Source organism: Scyliorhinus torazame, chromosome 14, assembly GCF_047496885.1.
Source record: "Scyliorhinus torazame isolate Kashiwa2021f chromosome 14, sScyTor2.1, whole genome shotgun sequence".
In the NCBI taxonomy this organism is placed as follows: domain Eukaryota; kingdom Metazoa; phylum Chordata; class Chondrichthyes; order Carcharhiniformes; family Scyliorhinidae; genus Scyliorhinus; species Scyliorhinus torazame.
The window spans coordinates 196,162,915-196,188,085 of record NC_092720.1 but is presented as its reverse complement, the minus strand read 5'-3'; the positions used below and the strand labels follow the sequence as shown (position 1 = coordinate 196,188,085).

Below are 25,171 nucleotides of genomic sequence, written 5' to 3'. Positions count from 1 at the left end.
ACAGATAGGCGCTTCTGTGGACGTGAAAGAGACTCCAGGATGGTATGTTGCCTCCCTGGTGCCAGGGTCCAGGATGTCTCCGAACGGGTAGAGGGAATCCTGAAGGGGGAGGGCAAACAGGCAGAGGTCGTTGTACATATTGGTACTAACGACATAGGCAGGAAGGGGCATGAGGTCCTGCAGCAGGAGTTCAGGGAGCTAGGCAGAAAGTTAAAAGACAGGACCTCGAGGTTTGTAATCTCGGGATTACTCCCTGTGCCACGTGCCAGTGAGGCTAGAAATAGGAAGATAGAGCAGATAAACACGTGGCTAAACAGCTGGTGTAGGAGGGAGGGTTTCCATTATCTGAACCACTGGGAGCTCTTCCGGGGCAGGTGTGACCTGTATAAGAAGGACGGGTTGCATCTAAACCGGAGAGGCATAAATATCCTGGCCGCGAGGTTTGCTAGTGTCACACGGGAGGGTTTAAACTAGTATGGCAGGGGGGTGGGCACGGGAGCAATAGGTCAGAAGGTGAGAGCATCGAGGGAGAACTAGGGAATAGGGACAGTGTGGCTCTGAGGCAGAGCAGACGGGGAGAAGTTGCTGAACACAGCGGGTCTGGTGGCCTGAAGTGCATATGTTTTAATGCAAGGAGCATTACGGGTAAGGCAGATGAACTTAGAGCTTGGATTACTACTTGGAACTATGATGTTGTTGCCATTACAGAGACCTGGTTGAGGGAAGGGCAGGATTGGCAGCTAAACGTTCCAGGATTTAGATGTTTCAGGCGGGATAGAGGGGGATGTAAAAGGGGAGGTGGAGTTGCGCTACTTGTTCGGGAGAATATCACAGTTATACTGCGAGAGGACACCTCAGAGGGCAGTGAGGCTATATGGGTAGAGATCAGGAATAAGAAGGGTGCAGTCACAATGTTGGGGGTATACTACAGGCCTCCCAACAGCCAGCGGGAGATAGAGGAGCAGATAGGTAGACAGATTTTGGAAAAGAGTAAAAACAACAGGGTTGTGGTGATGGGAGACTTCAACTTCCCCAATATTGACTGGGACTCACTTAGTGCCAGGGGCTTAGACGGGGCGGAGTTTGTAAGGAGCATCCAGGAGGGCTTCTTAAAACAATATGTAAACAGTCCTACTAGGAAAGGGGCGGTACTGGACCTGGTATTGGGGAATGAGCCCGGCCAGGTGGTAGATGTTTCAGTAGGGGAGCATTCCGGTAACAGTGATCACAATTCAGTAAGTTTTAAAGTACTGGTGGACAAGGATAAGAGTGGTCCGAGGATGAATGTGCTAAATTGGGGGAAGGCTAATTATAACAATATTAGGCGGGAACTGAAGAACATAGATTGGGGGCGGATGTTTGAGGGCAAATCAACATCTGACATGTGGGAGGCTTTCAAGTGTCAGTTGAAAGGAATACAGGACCGGCATGTTCCTGTGAGGAAGAAAGATAAATACGGCAATTTTCGGGAACCTTGGATGACGAGTGATATTGTAGGCCTCGTCAAAAAGAAAAAGGAGGCATTTGTCAGGGCTAAGAGGCTGGGAACAGACGAAGCCTGTGTGGCATATAAGGAAAGTAGGAAGGAACTTAAGCAAGGAGTCAGGAGGGCTAGAAAGGGTCACAAAAAGTCATTGGCAAATAGGGTTAAGGAAAATCCCAAGGCTTTTTACACATACATAAAAAGCAAGAGGGTAGCCAGGGAAAGGGTTGGCCCACTGAAGGATGGGCAAGGGAATCTATGTGTGGAGCCAGAGGAAATGGGCGAGGTACTAAATGAATACTTTGCATCAGTATTCACCAAAGAGAAGGAATTGGTAGATGTTGAGTCTGGAGAAGGGGGTGTAGATAGCCTGGGTCACATTGTGATCCAAAAAGACGAGGTGTTGGGTGTCTTAAAAAATATTAAGGTAGATAAGTCCCCAGGGCCTGATGGGATCTACCCCAGAATACTGAAGGAGGCTGGAGAGGAAATTGCTGAGGCCTTGACAGAAATCTTTGGATCCTCGCTGTCTTCAGGGGATGTCCCAGAGGACTGAAGAATAGCCAATGTTGTTCCTCTGTTTAAGAAGGGTAGCAAGGATAATCCCGGGAACTACAGGCCGGTGAGCCTTACTTCAGTGGTAGGGAAATTACTGGAGAGAATTCTTAGAGACAGGATCTACTCCCATTTGGAAGCAAATGGACGTATTAGTGAGAGGCAGCACGGATTTGTGAAGGGGAGGTCGTGTCTCACTAACTTGATAGAGTTTTTCGAGGAGGTCACTAAGATGATTGATGCAGGTAGGGCAGTAGATGTTGTCTATATGGACTTCAGTAAGGCCTTTGACAAGGTCCCTCATGGTAGACTGGTACAAAAGGTGAAGTCACACGGGATCAGGGGTGAACTGGCAAGGTGGATACAGAACTGGCTAGGCCATAGAAGGCAGAGGGTAGCAATGGAGGGATGCTTTTCTAATTGGAGGGCTGTGACCAGTGGTGTTCCACAGGGATCAGTGCTGGGACCTTTGCTCTTTGTAGTATATATAAATGATTTGGAGGAAAATGTAACTGGTCTGATTAGTAAGTTTGCAGATGACACAAAGGTTGGTGGAATTGCGGATAGCGATGAGGACTGTCTGAGGATACAGCAGGATTTAGATTGTCTGGAGACTTGGGCGGAGAGATGGCAGATGGAGTTTAATCCGGACAAATGTGAGGTAATGCATTTTGGAAGGTCTAATGCAGGTAGGGAATATACAGTGAATGGTAGAACCCTCAAGAGTATTGAAAGTCAAAGAGATCTAGGAGTACAGGCCCACAGGTCATTGAAAGGGGCAACACAGGTGGAGAAGGTAGTCAAGAAGGCATACGGCATGCTTGCCTTCATTGGCCGGGGCATTGAGTATAAGAATTGGCAAGTCATGTTGCAGCTGTATAGAACCTTAGTTAGGCCACACTTGGAGTATAGTGTTCAATTCTGGTCGCCACACTACCAGAAGGATGTGGAGGCTTTAGAGAGGGTGCAGAAGAGATTTACCAGAATGTTGCCTGGTATGGAGGGCATAAGCTATGAGGAGCGATTGAATAAACTCGGTTTGTTTTCACTGGAACGAAGGAGGTTGAGGGGCGACCTGATAGAGGTATACAAAATTATGAGGGACATAGACAGAGTGGATAGTCAGAGGCTTTTACCCAGGGTAGAGGGGTCAATTACTAGGGGGCATAGGTTTAAGGTGAGAGGGGCAAGGTTTAGAGTAGATGTACGAGGCAAGTTTTTTACGCAGAGGGTAGTGGGTACCTGGAACTCGCTACCAGAGGAGGTAGTGGAAGCAGGGACGATAGGGACATTTAAGGGGCATCTTGACAAATATATGAATAGGATGGGAATAGAAGGATACGGACCCAGGAAGTGTAGAAGATTGTAGTTTAGTCGGGCAGTATGGTCGGCACGGGCTTGGAGGGCCGAAGGGCCTGTTCCTGTGCTGTACATTTCTTTGTTCTTTGTTCTTTGTTCTTTGTTCTAACCGCCATAAACAGAGCCAATTAAAGAGAGAACACAATTAGCAACATTTACTGGCGACTCCGTTGGGACTTGATTTAGAAGTGGCCTATTCACTCCGAGAGTACCCAAATTTGAATTGGAATCCAATTAGAAACAGAAAAACCACAAGTGTAAGAACAATACTGATCAAGCCTCCGAGATTCGGAAGTGTGTTAATGCATGCGTACTAAGAGGGATATAAGGAAAACCTGAGAGATTTTGTTGCGAAAAATTGGCGGGAGCTTTGTAGGCTGGAAAATAGCGTAAGCCGTACCCGTGTTTACATCACCACTTTTATCACCCCCTGGTCCAAATTCAGTCGAGAACCTAGATAGAGAAAATGGCAATGAAGGCAATGGAACGCCGTATGAACCCCAGGAATTCGAGGTCGCAGCAACCAGTAGAGTTGGACATTGTCCCGTTTGGGAAGATGAGATCAGAAAATATCTCAAAGAGAAAGATGGCCCCTTTGGAGTGAATTCTACGCCAATGACGAAACAGGTCCCGGGAGTCTAGGACATACTTGGTGGGAGAACCTGTCAGAGATCCACAAGAAGAGCTTGGGGAAAGCTCGCAAGCCGATGGCAATTGTGTCCTGCTTGGCACAATTGCAAGGCACAGAGGAGGTCGTTAGGATGCTCCGTAGAGATTGAGGAGAGAGACAGAAATAGTGAGGAATATGTGAGCAAAGTTGAGAAGGAGAATAAGGATTTTAGAGAGCAGTTAGCAGCAAGGAACAGAGAGGTGGATGATGCCAAGTGGGCACACCAGTCTTGTCTTGCGCATTTCAGTAGTTTCCAAACCCAATATGTTGAGGCCCACCAGGACACGCAACGTGCGGTCTTGGTAAGACAAGAAACCGAGCAACCAGTAGAGAAATTACAGAAACAGTGCAATGATTTAAAAGCAGCCCTACGAGCACGCCATACTTCCACAACGGAACAAAGGCAGAGCTCCGTAGACCACGCAAAGTGCCGGAAGCAAATCGCAGAATTGCAATCTCTGCTTTCCGTTCAGAATGGGTTTCAAAGTACGTTTGGACCCCAGTTGGACCAGGAAAATGGCCCCGATAGGCAGGAGTTGAATGAAACTGCCCATAGATACATACATGGGACATGTATGCAGGAAAAATGCCAGAAAAGGAAAGCACCTCAACCCTCGACTGAACACGCAGAACACACCCCCATGAACCCTGTAACCACACACCACAGGGCCGCAGCAGAAGGAGACACAGATTTTCTTTATACAACCCGTTAACTGTGACCCAATTACGGGATGCGTATGGAAAAATTACCCCATTCCTTCCCACATCAGACCCCCACCAGTTTTTCGCTAGAGTTAAACAGCCGGCCACCATGTATGGCCTGGACGAAAAATAGCAAGTGAAGCTCACAGTTTCAAGCATTGACACTTCAGTCGTGGCAGCCCTTCCTGACCCACAGAATGTAGGAGGAGGCACACTCCAAGAAATGCACACAGCGATCCTGGATGCGATCGGCTATAACAGAGGAGATCCCGTAGAAGGCCTAAACAAGTGCAGGCAAAAGAAAACAGAGCACCCCACAGCGTTTGCTGGACGCTTGTGGATACACTTCACAGCAGTTTTCGGAGAGTTAGCACGCGCCCATTTGTCCCCAGATAATATGGCCAAATGGACTCGAATCCTAGTCTCTCACGCGACAGACACAGGACAGAGAGCTTGCGCAAATTATGACCCCCTCTGACGAGGCCCACAATGAAAAATGGGTTTTGAAAAGATTGTCCTGTGCTTGGGAGCAATCAGTCCAAGGCAAAACAGCATTTATAAAACCAGATGAAGAGCAGGTAGATATGAATCCAGTTAAAGCGCACTAGAACCCCGCATGGGTAAATGAGGGCAGGAACAGCCCACCTCAGCCCAAATCCCAAGAATGTTCCAATTGTGGACTTGAAGGTCACTTTGCACAAGAGTGCAATGCACCCCAAAAGCAGCAGAGAAACCAACACACAGGCACCCTAAATAGAAATAGGGCAAAGCAAATCCATAGCATTAGCGCTCGTTCAGAGAATGCAGACATAAATGGCACCGACTGACGGTGTTCAGGCTTCCCAACTTGGGTCTGCGACACCCTTTGGGACAAGTCCGGTAGACTGGTAGTAGCAGACAAAGTCCGGGGACACCCCGTAGAATTTCTTTGGACACAGGAGAGTCCTGCACCACACTCAATTCCTCCATGATGTTTCAACGAGACATGTGGCCCACAACAGACACCATCACACTCATCGGTTTTACAGGTCATTTACAACAGGGACACATCACAACCCGTAGCGATACAAGTAGGTAACATCACAACTAAGCACCCCGTAGTTTTGGTTGATCTACCCCAGACAGCTGAACATATCCTAGGAATCGATTTTATGAGTTCCCACAGCCTCTCTTTTGATCCGGGAAACAAATGTGTTTGGGAAATGGCAAATGCAGCACGAGCCCCCGCCACGCTCACAGTTGGAGAGTATGAAAACAGGATTGGCTCAGAAGGAGACTTCTGGTTCGACCCTCGGGCCATTAGTCCAGACAAACAGGTTAGGGAAGTCCTGCAAGAACACAAAGCAGCATCTGCACAGCACAAGTACGACTGTGGCAAATTAGTTGGCTTGGTGTATATTACAGGAACCGACCCCAGACCCCAGAAGCAGTACGGATTTCCCCAGGAAGCAGAGGGAGAAATCTCAAAGGTAATAGAGAGTTTACTTGACCAAGGCGTACTCAAGTAGCCCTCCACAAACAACGCACCAATTTGGCCCGTCAGGAAACCAGATGGATCATGGCGACTGACCATTGATTACCGGGAACTGAACAAAGTAACCCCAGCAGCAGCCCCCCATCGTAGCCACGAGTCCCAAGACCATGCTCAAATAAGGACTCCAGTCAAAAATGTTTTTGTTTGTGGACATTAGCAATGGCTTTTGGTCCATTACATTGGATAAATTGTTCCAGTACAAATTTGCCTTTACATTCCAGGGACAAGAGTATAGGTAGGACGTGCCTTCCACAAGGCTTCCACAACTCCCCCTCCATTTTCCACCGAATGGATTTGCAAAATTTTCCTGCCCCGATTGTCTGGTCCAGTAGACGACTTGCTACTACAGACAGACACAAAGGGAGAGCACATTTCACTTAACGCCGAACTCCTAGGACTCCTAAAAGAAATTGGATGGAAAGTCAACACCAAGAAGGCCCAGATTTTGAAAGAAAAAGTGATATACTTGGGTACAGTGATCACTCATGGTAAACGCGAGATCGAGCAAAAGAGAATTGACTCGATCGTCAAGTTGCCCCTTTCCCACAATGTCTCAGCCCTCTGGTCATTTTTAGGACTGGTTGGCTACTGCCAAAACCATGTTGACGGTTTTGCCACTAAAGCAGCGTCCCTATCCGCACTTCTCAAGAAGCAGGCACCTTGGGAATGGCTTCCACAGCATACGGATGCCGTGGATGCTTTAAAAAGAGCACTCAGCACAGCCCCCGCACTACAGGTCCAGATCCACTTTCCCCGTACACTATCGAAGGAGCAAGCACCGACCGAACCCTTTTGACCGTGCTCCTCCAGGAACGCCATGACCAATTACGCCCTGTAGCATATGCCTCACGCGTGTTAGATTCTATCGAGCAAGGGTTTTCTGCCTGCGAAAGGCACCTGATCGCAGTTTTTTGGGCAGTACAGTACTTTGCCTACATTACAGGACTCAACCCCATCACCGTCCTCACAGAACACACCCCAATACGGCTATTGTTAGACGGCCGACTTAAAGATGGCATAATCAGCCAAATCCAAACAGCCCGTTGGACCCTTCTTTTACAGGGACGGGATATTACAGTTAAAAGACCCACACCTTCCTAGCCGACAATTTGCAGCATGCAGGCCCCCCTCATGAGTGTGAGATCATCACCACGAAACAGAACACAGGCCCATTTATTCCCAAAACACATCCCAGGAAAGCAGGTAGTACACCCCAGAGACCCCAGCCCACAGACACGTGCACACCCGTGAAAATTTATGTGGATGGCTCCTCCACAGTTTTAAATGGAAAGAGAATCACCGGTTGCGGCATTTGTGTAGAGGACGCGCAGGGATGCCCCTAGATGAGATTTAACTAAAGTTGCCAGTACATCTAGGCTCGCAGGCAGCAGAACTGGCAACAATCGCTTATATTGTAGACCACCCCGACTCGTTCCCAACCCCAGCAGCCATCTATTCGGACAGCTTGTATGTCTGTAATAGTTTAACTATTACAACGAGAGGATTCATTTCCGCAGACGGGAAACCCCGACCCTCAGCCCCATTACTCCGACATATCTTAGAGACAGTGAAAGATAGAATATATGGTATCATTAAGGTTCACAGTCATCACCGCTCTTCCCCCCCCCTAGTAATATTAAAGCAGACGCCCTAGCGAAGGCAGGTTCCAGGCATGGTTATTTTTGGAACCCCCCCGAAAGCACCCCAGTATGCGCAGTTCAGGTCTCGCAGACCAACATTCAGGATCTAGCGAAAGCCCAGAAGGAAGATGAAAAACTCAGGGAAGTTTTAAAGGGAACCTTCCCAGCTCCGTATGATAAATATAAGAACACAATAACCACACATGATGATGTGATTTTGAAAGAAGGCATTTATGTAGTGCCCAGCCAGGACAGATCAATTGTCAGTTCCATGACAATCATGGACACCAAGGTATTGAACCCACCCGAGCCCACCTCAGACCGCTCTGCTGGTGGCTGTCATGATATCCAGATCAGCACATTATGGTGCAATCACACACACACTGATGGACAGGCATTTGGACCAACCAGCACACACATAACATCGCAGCCAATCACTAGTGAGAGCACACGCACTATAATAGGGGGAACACGAGAGTTCCCGCTCATTCTGGCAGGAGACAGCTCGGGACACAGAGCTTGCAGCATGACACTCAGACATAGACCATGTGCTGAGTGCCTCACCAACATAGTGATAGGGCTAGGTCCATGGGTTAGCTGGTAGCGAAAATACCCCAGTCTATAGTTAGTTGTATCTGTTAGTTAAGACAGCAAAATCAAGTTGTACCATCTACAGCTGTGTTGGTTCATTTGAGTATCAGGACAGCCAACACGACAGTGGCCTGATTTCAAAGCCGATGTAACCCACTACATTGAGAATTGTTTGATCTGTGCCCAGATCAATCTGGACAGATATGCCAAAAAGGCTCAGCTTAGTCACACCCACCCCGTTAATGGCCCCTGGACAAATCTGCTGATAGATTACATAGGACACCTACCCCCCTGCAGAAATGGTTATAAGTATGTGTTGGTGGTCATCGACACCGTCACAAAATGGGTGGAAGCTTTTCCATCGAGAACGAATACGGCGAAGACCACAACTAAAATCCAAACGCAGCACATCTTCAGAAGATGGGACCTCCCCCGCAGTACAGAGTCCGATCAAGGCTCCCATTTTACAGGACGAGTAATTTTCCTCACAATTTTCGGATTTAGGCAGAAGTCTCACATAGCATACCACTCCCAGTCAAGCGGCATTGTAGAGAGGATGAACAGGACTTGAAAAGCCACCCTCAGAAAAATGGTGCAGCAGAACAACAGCACCTGGGATTCAGTTCTCCCATTTGCTTCAATGTTTTTATGGAACACGGTATCCACGTCCACAGGATACACCCCCCACACCCCATGAAAGGGACTGAGTATTTATTAGGACTGGATTTGGCCAGCCCCGCAGTCACAGCCCTCACACATGAAAACGCTGTACAGCAGCTAATTGAGAATATAAAGGCAGCCCAACTCACAGCAGCTGTGAGACTTGCGACACGGAGGAAACAGAACAAGGCTTGTTTCGACAAAACAGTACACGCCACCGAGTTGGCAGTAGGGCAGCAAGTGATGCTTTCCCTATACAAACCCAGTTCATTCCTTTCCCCTAAATTTTCCAGACCGTACTCCATTTCAGACAAAGTCAGCCCCTCGGTATACAGAATTACATATCCCAATGGCAAGTCTGTGTGGTTTCACATAAACCAGCTCAAGGCTTATGGCTCGCAGAACAACCATGCACACCACATCTCACTCACAGCAGCAGACAAGCACGCCCCGCCCACAGATGATGCATTCCTACCCTACCCCAGCCAGTCCAGCCCGTCCTCAGAGACGACTTCAACTCCACCCCAGAGGCACGACTCCGCTTCTCCCTTCCTTCAACCAGCAGTGACAGCGACAGTGATAACGATAACAATGACGACAGCCACAGCACACCACTTTATGATTATCCCCCTGTACCAGGCCCCACTCCCAGCGAATCCGAGCATGATTCCAGTGACCCCTTCGAGATTACGTCGATCAAAGCCCCAGACCCACCGCCCGACGATTACGGATTAAAACCTAGTAGCTCCAACCTCGACACATGATTCTGGCACCGAGACAATTCGTTCAGGCTCATCCGGAATGATGAGATGGGCCCCAATTCGCCCCAAGCAGCTTTAGTCAAATTACTCCAGTCAAGAGTCTGGCAGCTGGGAGAAGATGATGACATCGAGTTTGACTCCCACCAAACGAATCCCTTTGCGACTGTTTGCTACTGAGCAATGGGATGTCCAGATGGTGGTAAAAAGGAACCGAAGGAGAGATATGGTGTTTTTTCTGATGGAACCTGCACCATGTTTGTTGTATGTTTGTCCGTTAGTGTTAATGTTCAGTGTTGTTTGTGAATTTGACAGTTTTTCACGGCCCCACGCCACCACTCCTTTAACGCCCACTGGCAGGTAATGGAACACGTTTGTCAACAGAAACCCGTTCGGCGGGACAAGTTTGTCAGCGGACACCAAGGCAACCCCCACGATGACCACATTTTTACCGATTCTTGCCGGTTGCTCAGGCAGTGGAGAAACGGCACTAGTACCCGCCCTGCCTGAGGACCGCCCCTCTGGTCAGCTACGCTCGGGTAGAGCACAAACAGCACTGATCACCATCCTACCCGGGGTCCACCCATTACTTACACGGCCCATACGCACCCCATTTTGGCACTTATAGTTCTAAATGTTTTTGTTTATGGCGACCCTTAGGTTGCTTCCATATGCTATTTACATCCTCAAGCACTGGGATGGTAAATCGCACAGGCTGCGAGACAGCTCACACTGTGTCAGTATTTTCCTCGGATGTCTTGTCCAAATATTTGTTTTTTTTTTAAATGAGGGAGTCACAGATGGTGACCAATTATAAAGGGTAATTGGCAATAAAGGACAGACAGACAGACATACGAGATCTTAAGCAAGATAATAACAGATTTATGCTTCTGTTCACAGAACTCCGGAACCTCAGGAACCCCAGAGGAAGACAGAGAAGACCGACAAAAGGGAAGATGAAGACGACCTCCATCTTTTTCAATGGATCTGAGCGGTATCCCTTCAATTGCGCACTGACGCTACCCCCCTGACCCCTACCACACAGGCCATGAATGATTCCCACCCCTGCCATACACAGAACCCCGAGATAGTTAGCCTCGTGACATTTACCGATACCCGACCTGGTGTGATAAATTTATCACCTGGTATTCATCATCCTACATAGTAGAAGCACTCTTAGTACTGGCGATACTTTGCAGTGTCGTGCAGACACTTAGAATCAGGAAATGGCGAAAGATAGCCTACCACTCTAGCACCCCGGTATACACGTTTAGGTCCCCTATTTTCAGACGTTACCAAACCACCGAACCCCTTGACATGAATGAAAGTGCATCCGTTTTTCTTTGTGTGTGTTTTGTTTAATAAAGAAATGTAAACCTCTGTGCTTGACTGCCAAGCCAGAGAAATTTGTGTTGCTGCTATTTGTACAGTTTAAAATGTTGTAGATTATTTTTGATTGTTTGAGTGAAGATAGTTTATTGAGGATAGTTAGAGGTTCCAGTTTTTTATTTTATAATGCATGCCTGAATGTCATAGCGCCCCCTAGAGTTTTATAATAATGTATGTATTTAAAATGATTTTAGGTAAAAATTGTGTTTCATAGGATAGGGCAGTGTAGAGCCCGTGAAGTGCTTATGGGTGCCCCGCTTGGTCAGAGACCGAAGACGACGCGGTAATGTGATCCTACACGCTTCGCGTTGAGGATCACAAGGAGGGTGTGTAGCCATCTGGGATGGCCACGTCCCGATTACAAAATGGACACTTTGCAAAGAATGCAGGGAAAATGGACAATACCAAGAAAGCAAGCAGGTGCAGGGTTTGTCTGTTGATTGGAGCCGTAGCTCCCGGACAAGACAGATACTGCAAAGCCATTACCATACTAATGAGCCATCTCCCAGGACAAATGGGTATCATTTAAGTAAACGACACTAAGACAAACACCCCGGTGCCAGAGGAGACTAGAACAAAGCAGGCCGACGATCACCTCGGACACGCCCAGCAATCAGGGCACCCACCCCTTTATTGGGGGAAATCGATAGGAACGATTGAGAAATGGCCCAATTAATTGGGGCCAAGTTCAAGGCCCACCCAAAAGCGCAAAGCCCCTTTTTGGTATAAGAAGGATCCCCCAAGAGAGACTCTCTCTCTTGGCTTTGGACCTCACCGAGGAGAGACCTGCCCAACAGCTACAACAGACAAGTAAGTCAAAAGTCAATGCACGCTATGAGACAGATGCTCTTAGCTGTTATCCCATACCAGTTCAACCCCAGCAGCCTCAGAACCGAATAACGGCCATTATTCCTGACTGAGTGGGCGCCCGAAGCTAAGTATAGGCTTTAGCAGTAGTGATAGTTTAGTTTGTAGAGTTTTGTGCATGAGTATATTTGACTGTGTGTAAATAAATGAGCATTGACTTTGAACTTACTAACTGGTGTATCGAGTCTTTGATCAGTATTCGGCTTTGAACCTTGTGGCGGTATCGAAAGATACCTGCCGACTCTTGAGCAACCGTAATTCGAATTAAGGAAGGCGACCATATTAACCGCCATAAACAGAGCCAATTAAAGAGAGAACACAATTAGCAACAATATCATCAGTAGTGGGTACTAATAGAATGGTAACTATTAACCCTGAGGCACGGTAGCACAGTGGGTAGCACTGTTGCTTCACAGCTCCAGGGTCCCAGGTTCAATTCGCGGCTTGGGTCACCGTCTGTGTGGAGTCTGCACATTCTCCCTGTGTCTGCGTGGTTTTCCTCCCACAAGTCCCAAAAGACGTGCTGCTAGGTAGTTTGGACATTCTGAATTCTCCCTCTGTGTACCCGAACAGAGATTTGAGTGTGCAGGGCTACAGAGAAAAGGCCAGGAATGGCACTAAGTCGTGATGATCATTTGCAGAGCAGATGCAAACACAATGGGCCCAGTGGCCTCCTTCTGAGCAGTAACAATTCTGTTCATTCTGTAAACTTGCTATGTCCATTCCTATTGCTACTTCACATTTTGATTCTAACCATCCAAAGAAGCTGAGCACAGGACCCCACTAACTGTAAATGCACCACTGGATTTGAGAACACAGCAGCATTGCTTCTGAATGTAAAATTGCATCAGTCATTGACATGATTGGCTGTGTCTATCCAATCCCAGGGGGTGGCATGGCGGCACAGTGGTTAGCACTGATACCTCACAGCACCAGGGACCAAGGTTTGATTTTCACCTTGGGTGACTGTGTCGAGTTTGCACGTTCTCCCTGTATCTGTGTGGGTTTCCACCGGGTGCTCTGGTTTCCTCCCACAGTCCAAATGTGTGCCGGTTAGGTGGATTGGGCATGCTGAATTGCCCCTTAGTGTGAGGTTACAGGGTGGGGGATAGGGTGGACTTTCAAAGGGTTGGTGCAGACTCAATGGGCCAGATGATCTGTTTCTGTACTGTAGAGATTCTATGATTCTAATTCAGAGTGCTGCAATCATACAGTCAGAACTTTCCTGCTTTAGCTTTCCTTGCTCATTCCATAAGCACATGTGAAATGTATGATTTTGCGACCAGTATTCTTAATGCCTGGAAAAGATTCAACGAATAGCAACAGGAAAATTCTGGACACACAATCCCACTTGCGCTCGACTGCAAAATTCCAAAATATTCCACACATTTTACAATTGATTTTAATTGCACATTCACAGTTTGTCAGGACTGTATCACTAAATGGTGATCTGACCTTACATATCACTTACCATATCACGCATTCCAGCTCCAGGATTGTTTTGTTGAGTCTCAAAAACTGAGAAAACTATGTTGCATATTCCTCTGCTGTTTTGTTCAAATGTTGTTATCGCCGTCTTAGTTGCATGTTTTTCTAATTCTTCCATCATCAGTTTTTTTTTTTGTTTTTCAAACTCCAAAGCATATTTTTTGCAATATTTCCTCCGGTCACAATTAAATCGATGACGAAGACCATAGAAGATTAGCATGAAGATTATGAATGAAGTCAGTAAAATACTTCCAATGAGCTGTCAAGATACAGATGAAGAGATATTTTTAAAAAACGATGACCCTTTAACGGAACTTCTCCATTTTAGAAATGTTGTGTTCAGTTTTGAGGAGCAACTTCCACACAAAGCTATTCTTCTCTGGAGCATATTTCAGAGATTATTCTGATTTAGTAAATTTATGTTGCACAGTATTTAGCACTGCTGCCTTACAGCTCCAGGGACCCGGGTTCAATTCTGACTTTGGGTGACTGCATGGAGTTTGCACATTCTCCTTGTGTCTGCATGGGTTTCCTTTAGGTGCTCGGATTTCCGTTTCCTCCCACAGTCCAAAGATGTACAGGTTAGGTGGTGTTACGGGGTTAAGGCGGGGGAATGGGACTATCTAAAGTGCTCTTTCGGAGGGTCGGTGTAGACTCAATGGTTCAAATGGCCTCCTTGTGCACTGTATGGATTCTATGAGTGTATGATTAGAATATGTATCTGGATGTTCCTGACTGTGGGTGACAGACGATGCATGTGACAGCGCACTGATCGCATTATGTTGCAGTTTTAAGTTATAGAACTTAAATTCTGATTGTTCTGCAATTTCAATTTCTTAACACACCAAGAACAATGCCAATATTATTGCAACTGAATATGCTCTGTTAATACTGCAAATGTGCATTGTTTTTCAAATAGACTGGACACTTAAAGAAACATCGATGTAAAGGCGGCAGGGGGCAGGAGTGCATTGGGAGTACTCAGCTCCGAGTTAAAGGAAATAAAATCTGGCTATGTCTTCCCCTCACCTGATCATAGATGAATTATGTTTTCCAAGCCCCGAGCACGAGGTTGCTGTCCCAAGGGAGCAAACATAGAATTGGATTCAACCCCTGGTTCCAGGAGATTGCTTGTGTGCAGTATCTCGTCTCGCTTTTTGACGAGGATCTTAATTGAATGCTGCTGATGGCACAAGTCACTGGTTTTAAGAGAGGAGATAACATTGTCGGCGGTGTAGAAAAGAAAATACACATTGGCCCCAAAATTTATGGGAATGAAGGGAGGGTGCGAGGGAGGCCGAGAGCAGCTGACATACCCAGCGAGGTGGAAAAGTAAAGGTTCTACACTTCTAACACTGGGGCCTCATTAATACCTTGTCACTCCTCTCCGTCTGCGCCAAATGTATCCTCCTCATTCACAATTGGTCCACTTCAGAGTACAACTAAGGGGGAATCCATTGTGGAAATACCATTGCATCTTGTGCGTCATGAATGAAGTTTGTTCATTTGACATATTTGTAGAAACACTCAGCAGGTCTGGCACGGTCTGTGGAGTTTAAAACTGCTTCTCTCGGTCCATGCTGCTAGACCCCATGCTGCTCGTTCCATGCTGCAAGACACCCAAATCCGCGTGTTTCCCAACCAGAAACCCTGGATGAACAGGGATATCCATTGCTTGCTGAAGTCTAGGTCTGAGGCGTTCAAGGCAGGCGACCCTGACCTCTACAAGAAAGCCAGATATGATCTAAAGAAATCCATCAAAGATGCCAAAAGACAGGACTGGACCAAGCTCGAGTCCCAGGCTAGCCACACGGATCCCCACCATCTGGACACTGTGTTTCAGGAGGCAGTCACACCAGTCAGAGTAAGTAGTTTAAATCCTGCCAGTGGCCAGGGACAGCAGGGTGTGACTGCAAGTCAGGCAGGTAAAGGGAACCAGCAGTCAGGAACTCAGGAGCCTCAGCCCTTGACTCTGTCCAAAAGGTATGAGGCACTTGCTCCCTGTGTGGATGGCGAACAGGGCTGCAGGAAGGATGAGTCAGCTGACCAAGGCACCATGGTTCAGCAGGCCATTCAAGGGGAGGGAGTAAATAGGCAAGTTGTAGTTGTAGGGGATTCTATTATCAGGGGGATATATAGTATCCTTTGTGAGCAGGATAAAGAGTCCCGCATGGTATGTTGCCTGCCCGGTGCTAGGGTGCAGGACATCTCTGACCGGCTTGAAAGGATACTGGAGAGGGAGGGGGAGGATCCAGTTGTTTTGGTCCATGTCGGTACCAACAACATAGGCAAGTCTAGGAAAGAGGACCTGTTTAGAGATTATAAAGAGCTAGGATTCAAATTAAAAAACAGGTCCTCAAGGGTCATAATCTCCGGATTACTGCCCGAGCCACGTGCAAATTGGCATAGGGAGGCAAGAATAAGGGAAGTTAACACGTGGCTGAAAGAGTGGTGTGGGAAAGAGGGGTTCCTTTTCATGGGACACTGGCATCAGTTTTGGGACAGGGGGGACTTATACCGTTGGGATGGTCTCCACCTGAACCGAGCTGGGACCAGTGTTGTGGCGAAAAGAATAAATAGGGTGGTCAATAGGACTTTAAACTAAAGATTGGGGGGGGGAAGGGAAAGTCAGGGAACCAAGAGATGAAGTAATCAGTGGGAAGCGTAGCTGCTTAGAAATACAAAAAAGTACAAAAAGACAAAGCTCAGGAGAGGTTACGATAGTCCCAATCCCACAAAATATGACACAGTGTATGGAAAGGCTCAGTAAACCAAGGTCCACCACACTCAGAAAACAAAAAGGGACGGTCAATAGAGAATTAAAGGTGCTATATTTAAATGCGCGCAGTGTACGGAACAAGGTAGATGAGCTTGTGGCCCAGATTGTGACTGGCAGGTATGATGTGGTAGGCATCACAGAGACATGGTTGCAGGGGGTTCAGGGCTGGCATTTAAACATCCAGGGATTCACAACCTATCGAAAAGGCAGGGAGGTGGGCAGAGGGGGCGGGGTTGCCTTGTTAATTAGGAATGAAATTAAATCAATAGCACTAAATGACATAGGGTCAGATGATGTGGAGTCTGTGTGGGTAGAGTTGAGGAACCATAAAGGCAAAAAAACCATAATGGGAGTTATGTACAGGCCTCCTAACAGTGGTCAGGACCGGGGGCACAAAATGCACCACGAAATAGAAAGTGCATGTCAGAAAGGCAAGGTCACAGTGATCATGGGGGACTTCAATATGCAGGTGGACTGGGTAAATAATGCTGCCAGTGGACCCAAGGAAAGGGAATTCATTGAATGTTTACAGGAGGGCTTTTTGGAACAGCTTGTGATGGGGCCCATGAGGGAACAGGCCATTCTGGACTTAGTGTTATGTAATGAGCCAGACTTGATTAAAGATCTTAAAGTAAGGAAGCACTTAGGAGGCAGTGATCATAATATGGTAGAATTCAATCTCCAATTTGAAAGAAGGTCGAATCAGATGTAAAGGTGTTACAGTTAAATAAAGGTAACTACAGGGGCATGAGGGAGGAACTGACGAAAATCGACTGGGAGCAGAGCCTAGTGGGAAAGACAGTAGAACAGCAATGGCAGGAGTTTCTGGGAGTAATTGAGGACACAGTGCAGAGGTTCATCCCAAAGAAAAGAAAGGTTATCAGAGGGGGGATTAGGCAGCCATGGCTGACAAAGGAAGTTAGGGAATGCATCAAAGCAAAAGAGAAAGCCTATAATGTGGCAAAGAGTAGTGGGAAGTCAGAAGATTGGGAAGGCTACAAAAACAAACAGAGGATAACAAAGAGAGAAATAAGGAAAGAGAGGATCAAATATGAAGGTAGGCTAGCCAGTAACATTAGGAATGATAGTAAAAGTTTCTTTAAATACACTAAAAACAAACGGGAGGCAAAAGTTGACATTGGGCCGCTCCAAAATGACGCTGGTAATTTTGTGATGGGAGACAAGGAAATAGCTGAGGAACTAAATAAGTACTTTGCGTCAGTCTTCACAGTAGAAGACATGAGTAATATCACTCCAATTCCGGAGAGTCAGGGGGCAGAGTTGAATATGGTAGCCATCACAAAGGAGAAAGTGCTGGAGAAACTAAGAGGTCTAAAAATTGATAAATCTCCGGGCCCAGGTGGACTACATCCTAGAGTTCTAAAGGAGATAGCTGAAGAAATAGTGGAGGCGTTAGTTATGATCTTTCAAAAGTCACTGGAGTCCAGGAAAGTCCCAGAGGATTGGAAAATCGCTGTTGTAACCCCCCTGTTCAAGAAGGGAACAAGGAAAAAGATGGAAAATTATAGGCCAATTAGCCTAACCTCGGTTGTTGGCAAGATTCTAGAATCCATTGTTAAGGATGAGATTTCTAAATTCTTGGAAGTGCAGGGTCAGATTAGGACAAGTCAGCATGGATTTAGTAAGGGGAGATCGTGCCTGACAAACCTGTTAGAGTTCTTTGAAGTGATAACAAATAGGTTAGACCAAGGAGAGCCAATGGATGTTATCTATCTTGACTTCCAAAAGGCCTTTGATAAGGTGCCTCACGGGAGACTGCTGAGTAAAATAAGGGCCCATGGTATTCGAGGCAAGGTACTAACATGGATTGACGATTGACTGTCAGGCAGTAGGCAGCGAGTTGGGATAAAAGGTTCTTTTTCGGAATGGCAACCGGTGACGAGTGGTGTCCCGCAGGGTTCAGTGTTGGGGCCACAGCTGTTCTCTTTATATATTAACGATCTAGATGACGGGACTGGGGGCATTCTGGCTAAGTTTGCCGATGATACAAAGATAGGTGGAGGGGCAGGTAGTATGGAGGAGGTAGGGAGGCTGCAGAAAGATTTAGACAGTTTAGGAGAGTGGTCCAAGAAATGGCTGATGAAATTCAACGTGGGCAAGTGCGAGGTCTTGCACTTTGGAAAAAAGAATAGAGGCATGGACTATTTTCTAAACGGTGACAAAATTCATAATGCTGAAGTGCAAAGGGACTTGGGAGTCCTAGTCCAGGATTCTCTAAAGGTAAACTTGCAGGTTGAGTCCGTAATTAAGAAAGCAAATGCAATGTTGTCATTCATCGAAAGAGGCTTGGAATATAAAAGCAGGGATGTACTTTTGAAGCTTTATAAAGCATTAGTTGGGCCCCATTTAGAATACTGTGAGCAATTTTGGGCCCCACACCTCAGGAAGGACATACTGGCACTGGAGCGGGTCCAGCGGAGATTCACACGGATGATCCCAGGAATGGTAGGCCTAACATACGATGAACGTCTGAGGATCCTGGGATTATATTCATTGGAGTTTAGGAGGTTGAGGGGAGATCTAATAGAAACTAACAAGATAATGAATGGCTTAGATAGGGTGGATGTAGGGAAGTTGTTTCCATTAGCAGGGGAGACTAGGACCCGGGGGCACAGCCTTAGAATAAAAGGGAGTCACTTTAGAACAGAGATGAGGAGAAATTTCTTCAGCCAGAGAGTGGTGGGTCTGTGGAATTCATTGCCACAGAGGGCGGTGGAGGCCGGGACGTTGAGTGTCTTTAAGACAGAAGTTGATAAATTCTTGATTTCTCGAGGAATTAAGGGCTATGGAGAGAGAGCAGGTAAATGGAGTTGAAATCAGCCATGATTGAATGGTGGAGTGGACTCGATGGACCGAATGGCCTTACTTCCACTCCTATGTCTTATGGTCTTATGGTCTTATCTATGGCAAGGTCTGCAAGACATAACAGGCTACAAGATGAAGGCATGTAAAATCGTCGGCTCCAACACACCCCTCCCTGATGAGCTCAACGCATTCTATGCCCGCTTTGAGCAAGAGGTCAGCGAGAGCAAGCTCTCCACCCCAGAAGCCGTGGATGAACTTGTATCTGAGGTCACCACTGCAGATGTCAGAGCAGCATTCTCGAAGGTCAACCCACGAAAGCCACTAGCCCGGATGGGGTACCTGGACGGGCACTCAGGTCGTGCGCGGATCAGCTGGCGGGGGTATTCGCAGACATCCTCAACACTCTTTACAACAATCTGAGGTCCCTATCTTCTTCAAGAAGATGACCATCATCCCTGTACCAAAAAAAAGTCAAGCAGTGTGCCTTAATGACTACCGTCCAGTGGCTCTAACATCCATCATCATGAAGTGCTTTGAAAGGTTAGTCATGGCACGAATCAACTCCAGCCTCCCAGATTGCTTTGATCCACTACAGTTTGCCTACCACTGCAATATGGCCCTGCACTCTACCCTGGAACATCTAGATAACAAAGACACCTATGTCAGACTCCTATTTATTGACTACAGCTCAGCCTTCAACACCATCATTCCTACGAAACTCATCTCCAAACTCCGTGGCCTTGGCCTCAGCTCCTCCCTCTGCGACTGGATCCTGAACTTTCTAACCCACATACCACAATCAGTAAAGATAGACAACAACACCTCCTCCACGATCATCCTCAACACTGGTGCCCCACAAGGCTGTGTCCTGAGCCCCCTACTGTACTTCTTATACACCTATGACTGTGTGGCCAAATTCCCCTCCAACTCCGTAGTGGGTCGGATTTCAAACAATGACGAGACAGGGTATAGGAATGTGATAGAGAATCTGGTGAACTGGTGCGACGACAATAATCTCTCCCTCAATGTCAACAAAACAAAGGAGATTATCAACGATTTTAGGAAGCGTAGTGGAGAACATGCCCCTGTCTACATCAATGGGAACGAAGTAGAAAGGGTCGAGAGCTTCAAGTGTTTCGGTGTACAGATCACCAACAGCCTGTCTTGGTCCCCCCATGCCAACACTATAGTTAAGAAAGCCCACCAACAACTCTACTTTCTCAGAAGACTGAGGAAATTTGGAATGTCAGCTACGACCCTCACCAACTTCTACAGGTGCACCATAGAAAACATTCTTTCTGGTTGTATCACAGCTTGGTATGGAGCCTGCTCTACCCAAGACCGCAGGAAACTACAAAATGTCGTGAATGTAGCCCAGTCCATCACACAAACCAGCCTCCCATCCATTGACTCGATCTATAATTCCCGCTGCCTCAGAAAGGCAGCCAGCATAATTACGGACCCCACACACCCCGGATATACTTTCTTCCACCTCCTTCCGTCAGGATAAAGATACCAAAGTTTGAGTACCAACCGACTCAAGAACAGCTTCTTCCCTACTGCCAACAGACTTTTGAATGGACCTACCTCGTATTAAGTTGATCTTTTCTCTACACCTTGCTATAACTGTAACATTATATTCTACAGTCTCTACTTCCTTCCTGATGTACGGTATGCATTGTTTGTACAGCATGCAAGAAACAATACTTTCACTGTATTCCAATATATGTGACAATAATAAATCAAATCAAATCAACCTGCTGAGTTTTTCCAGCATTTCCTGTTATTATTTCAGATTTCTGCCTTATTTTGCTTTTATGTTCATTTTACTGTGGCAAAAGACTCTGTTGGGTACTGTGGTTATACTTCGGGTCCTGGAGCTGTTTAAGCGAGCAAGATGGTAAGTGCAATTATCTTTCTGGGACCAGAAAAAGCAGGAGTATCAAGTATATTCATACCTCCCATTCCAATAGCATCCGCACAGTGCCATCCTCCTCTTTTTGTCCAAACCCCATGCTACCAGCACAATCCCACTGAAGGGATATGAATATTCAATAGTTGTCATGCACATTGAGTAAATATAAACGTCAGAAACGTGCAACGTCAAGTCTTCCTTGAAATACAAAGAGCTCGCGGCTTTGCAAACCACCGCAGGTTGACAGGTTGTTTTGCCCGGTGTCGTTTCCAGTACTTTGACATGTCCAACCGCCTCATACATTTCCATACCCGCCAACCCAATCAACACTGAGAGTGTGGATGATGCTACCAAAAGAGGCTTGGCAAGTCACTGCATTACCTTTAATAAATGATACCCATTACTGTCGGCCAATGATGGACGGAGTAATGTTAAAGGTGTTGGATGCCATCCAAGTTGATTGTTTTGACTTTTTTGAGTGTTGTTCGAGTTGTACTCACCCAGGTATTCCATCACATTCCTAACTTGTACCTTGTAGATGATGGGCACAGTGAATTCATCTGAGGAAGGAGCTGCTCTCCAAAAGTGATTCAAAACAAACCTGTTAGACTTCAACCTTGTGTTGTGAGACTTCTTACTGTGCTCACCCCAGTCCAACGCCGGCATCTCCACATAATGGCCTGTAGATGATGGACAAGCTTTGCTGAGTCAGGAGTGAATATCCAGCCTCTAACTTTCGCCATGGTATCCCTATGTTGCTCCTGTTGGTCAATAGCAATCCCAGGGTGTTGGGTGATGAGGGAATTCAATGAACTTCAGGCAGATGGTTAGATTTTCTCTTGTTGAATATGGGCATTGCGAGGCACTTGTATGGCATGAATGATGCTTCCAACTTTATCAGCCCAAACCTGAATGTTATCAAGGCTTGCTGTATATGGACAAGTACTGCTGCTTCAGTATGTGGCAAGTTGTGAATGATACTGAACATTATGCAATCATCAGTGGACATTCCCTCTTCTGTCCTTTTGATAGAAGGAAAGCCATTGATGAAGCAGCTAAAGATGGTTCACCCTAGGACACTACCTGAGGAACTCTGACGGTGATGCCCCTGAACTGAAATGATTTGCCTCCAACAACCACAACCATGTTCTTTTGTAATAAGTATGACTCAACCAGGGGAAACGTTCCTCCTAATTCCTATTGATTAAAATTTTACTTGTGTTCCTTGATGTCATGCTCAGTCAAATCCTGCCACCTAAAGATCACCTCTAGTATTCAACTCTTCCACCCATGTCTGGACAAATGCAATGATGAGATCTACGTATGAATCATAGAATTTACAGTGCAGGAGGAGGCCAGTTGGCACATCGAGTTTGCACCAGCCCTTGGAAAAAGCACCCTACCCAAGCCCACACCTCCACCCTATTCCCCTAACCCAGTACCCTCACCCAACCTTTTTGGACACTAAGGGCAATTTATCATGGCCAATCCACCTAACCTGCACATTTTTGGACTATGGGAGGGAACTGGACCATCCGGAGGACCTGCAAGCTCTACGCAACCAGTGACCACAACTCCTGGTACCCTGAGTTGTGAAGAAACTGTGCTAACCACTGTGCTGCCTGGACAATATTTGTCTGCATGACAAAATGTTGGTATTGGTATGTGGGGGGACATATGTCAATGAGACAGAATGTGGCAGCCTGAATGGATTGTCTGGGACTAGATTGTGTGAACTATTTTCAGCAGCCTCCCCAGTCCATCCTTCCACCCCAATTGGGTCCAGTTACCACTGGAGAAATGCCTCAAGAAAATGCTTTGCTATGTCAAAGGTATTATTGAAATATGTTTCTTTACGATTATAATAAATATTTAAAGACATTACTCACCCGCGATGTCTCGCAAAGTCCTTGTTTCTCAACAGGAAAATGAATATCAATTTTGTTACAGTTGAATGCGGCGCATTTGGTATAAGTCAGATTTTGCAGCCCCGCACAAGCGAAGTGATCACCATCCAAAAATAATATGGTCACCCATATTACTGAAGGAATCCATAGTTTACCGAACAAGAAGATCCGCAGAAGATCACACTTCCCGCAATATTTTGAGGTGGCATCTTGGGTCGAGGTGTTTAAATTTGTGCTCCGACACGAAGCGCAGATCTTGCAACAATAATGCCACTCACGTGAACGAAGTTGCACCAGGAGACTGGTCAAAAGTAACACGACTGAAGGTAAAAGAAAGAATAAAACAGTGTAGACAGATTTCGGATGTATAGCCATAGTCGCAGTCGTATTACTTTCCTGACACGGACATGGAATATGTTTTTGAAGGATTTCTTCCAATCCATAAAGGATTAGAAACAGTAAAACATTCCCCACCACTTTGATTGCGCCTGCACCATTGTTCAACAATAAATCTTTTATTTTGTTCAATATTTCTAAATCCCCCGGCATTGTTTCGGGAATCAGAACCACAATTAACTCAAGAACTCACAACCACTAAGTTTCCAGCTAATTCCTGCAGAGTTGAAGATTTGCTGAGATTCACTCAGGGAGTTCTTGCGATTGTCAAACCGGTTGAAACATGTACAGGTTGATGGCATCGACAGGTCGACGTCTGTTCTAATGTGGAAGGGAACACACTCAAAGACACAAGAGCAGAAGTGAAAGTATCTCAGATTCTGAAATCGGGCAACTCCCTATTTTGTTATTTATCTTCGAAGTACATTATTAGCTTTCAGTCCAGGGGAGAGTCTCTGATCTAACTCACTCAGACTCCTTCATCATTTGTCCTGTAATAATCCCCGTGGAGGCCAACACACCAAAAGGACACATTTATCAAGTGACTCCAACAAGAAAACCAATGGACAAGATTCCACTTTTTAAAACGTGTTGTAACAATCAAACTCCAAATCAACTTAAATTAACCCTGCAGAGGACAGCACGGTGGCGCAGTGGTTAGCACTGCTGCCTCACGGCGCCGAGGTCCCAGGTTCGATCCCGGCTCTAGGTCACAGACCATGTGGAGTTTGCACATTCTCCCCGTGTTTGCGTGGGTTTCTCCCCCACAACTCAAAGATGTGCAGGGTAGGTGGATTGGCCACGCTAAAAATGAATTGGGAACTCTAAATTATTATTTTTTTAAATTAACCATGAAGCAACAGGCAATTTATGGTTGATTATAAACACAAATGACACATGAAGCGGCAAATACAGCTGAGAGATTTCACAAATGTTCCCGTACATTGGATGGCACGGTGGCACAGTAGTTAGCTCTGCTGTCTCACAGTGCCAGGGACCTGGGTTCAATCCAGACCTGGTTAACTGTGTGGAGTTTTCTTCAGGTGCTCGGGTTTCCTCCCACAGTCCAAAGTTGTGCAGGCCGGGTGGATTGGCCATGCTAAAATTTAGCCCTTGGTGTCCAAACATGTGCAGGTTAGGTGGGGTTGCAGGATAGGGCTGGGGAGTGAGTTTAGAGAAAGTGCAGGGATTCGAAGACCTGAATTTATGCGGGATTTCACTCAGCACATGAGAACTAGGAGCTGGACTAGGCCACCTTGCCCCTTGAGTCTGCTCTGCCACTTAATAAGTTCACTGATCTTTTTGTGGACTCAGCTCCATATACCCCACCTGCTCACGATAATGCTTAATTCCTTTACTGTTCAAAAATCATTCCATCTTTGCCTTAAAAACATCCAACAAGGTAGCCTCAATTGCTTCCACAGACTCACAAACCTTTGGATAAAGCGGTTTAAAGAACAATACTGCACAGGAACGGGCCCTTAGGCCCCCCAAGCCTGCGCCAACCATGGTACCTGCCTAAACTGAAACCATATGCACTTACAGAGCCCGTATCCTTAAATTCCCACCCTATTCATATATTTGTCGAGCGGACTCATAAATGCCGCTGTCGTACCTGCTCCCACCCCCTCCCCAGGCAGCGCGTTCCATAT

General features: G+C 46.5%; 1 protein-coding gene across 2 annotated transcripts in view; it reads right to left on the bottom strand.

The window, feature by feature from the left end:
- LOC140389405 (uncharacterized) overlaps window positions 1-23,811 on the bottom strand; it is a 110,976-nt gene extending 87,165 nt beyond the window's left edge. For both annotated transcript variants that reach the window (XM_072473549.1, XM_072473550.1), the window contains exons 1-2: window positions 23,106-23,811; window positions 13,680-13,955 (exon numbers count right to left, since the gene is read on the bottom strand). In XM_072473549.1, coding sequence (XP_072329650.1) covers window positions 13,680-13,955; window positions 23,106-23,672 — 843 coding nt within the window. In that variant the 5' untranslated portion in view covers window positions 23,673-23,811. The remainder of the gene's footprint in view (window positions 1-13,679; window positions 13,956-23,105) is intronic.
- Between the last annotated feature and the right edge of the window lie 1,360 nt (window positions 23,812-25,171).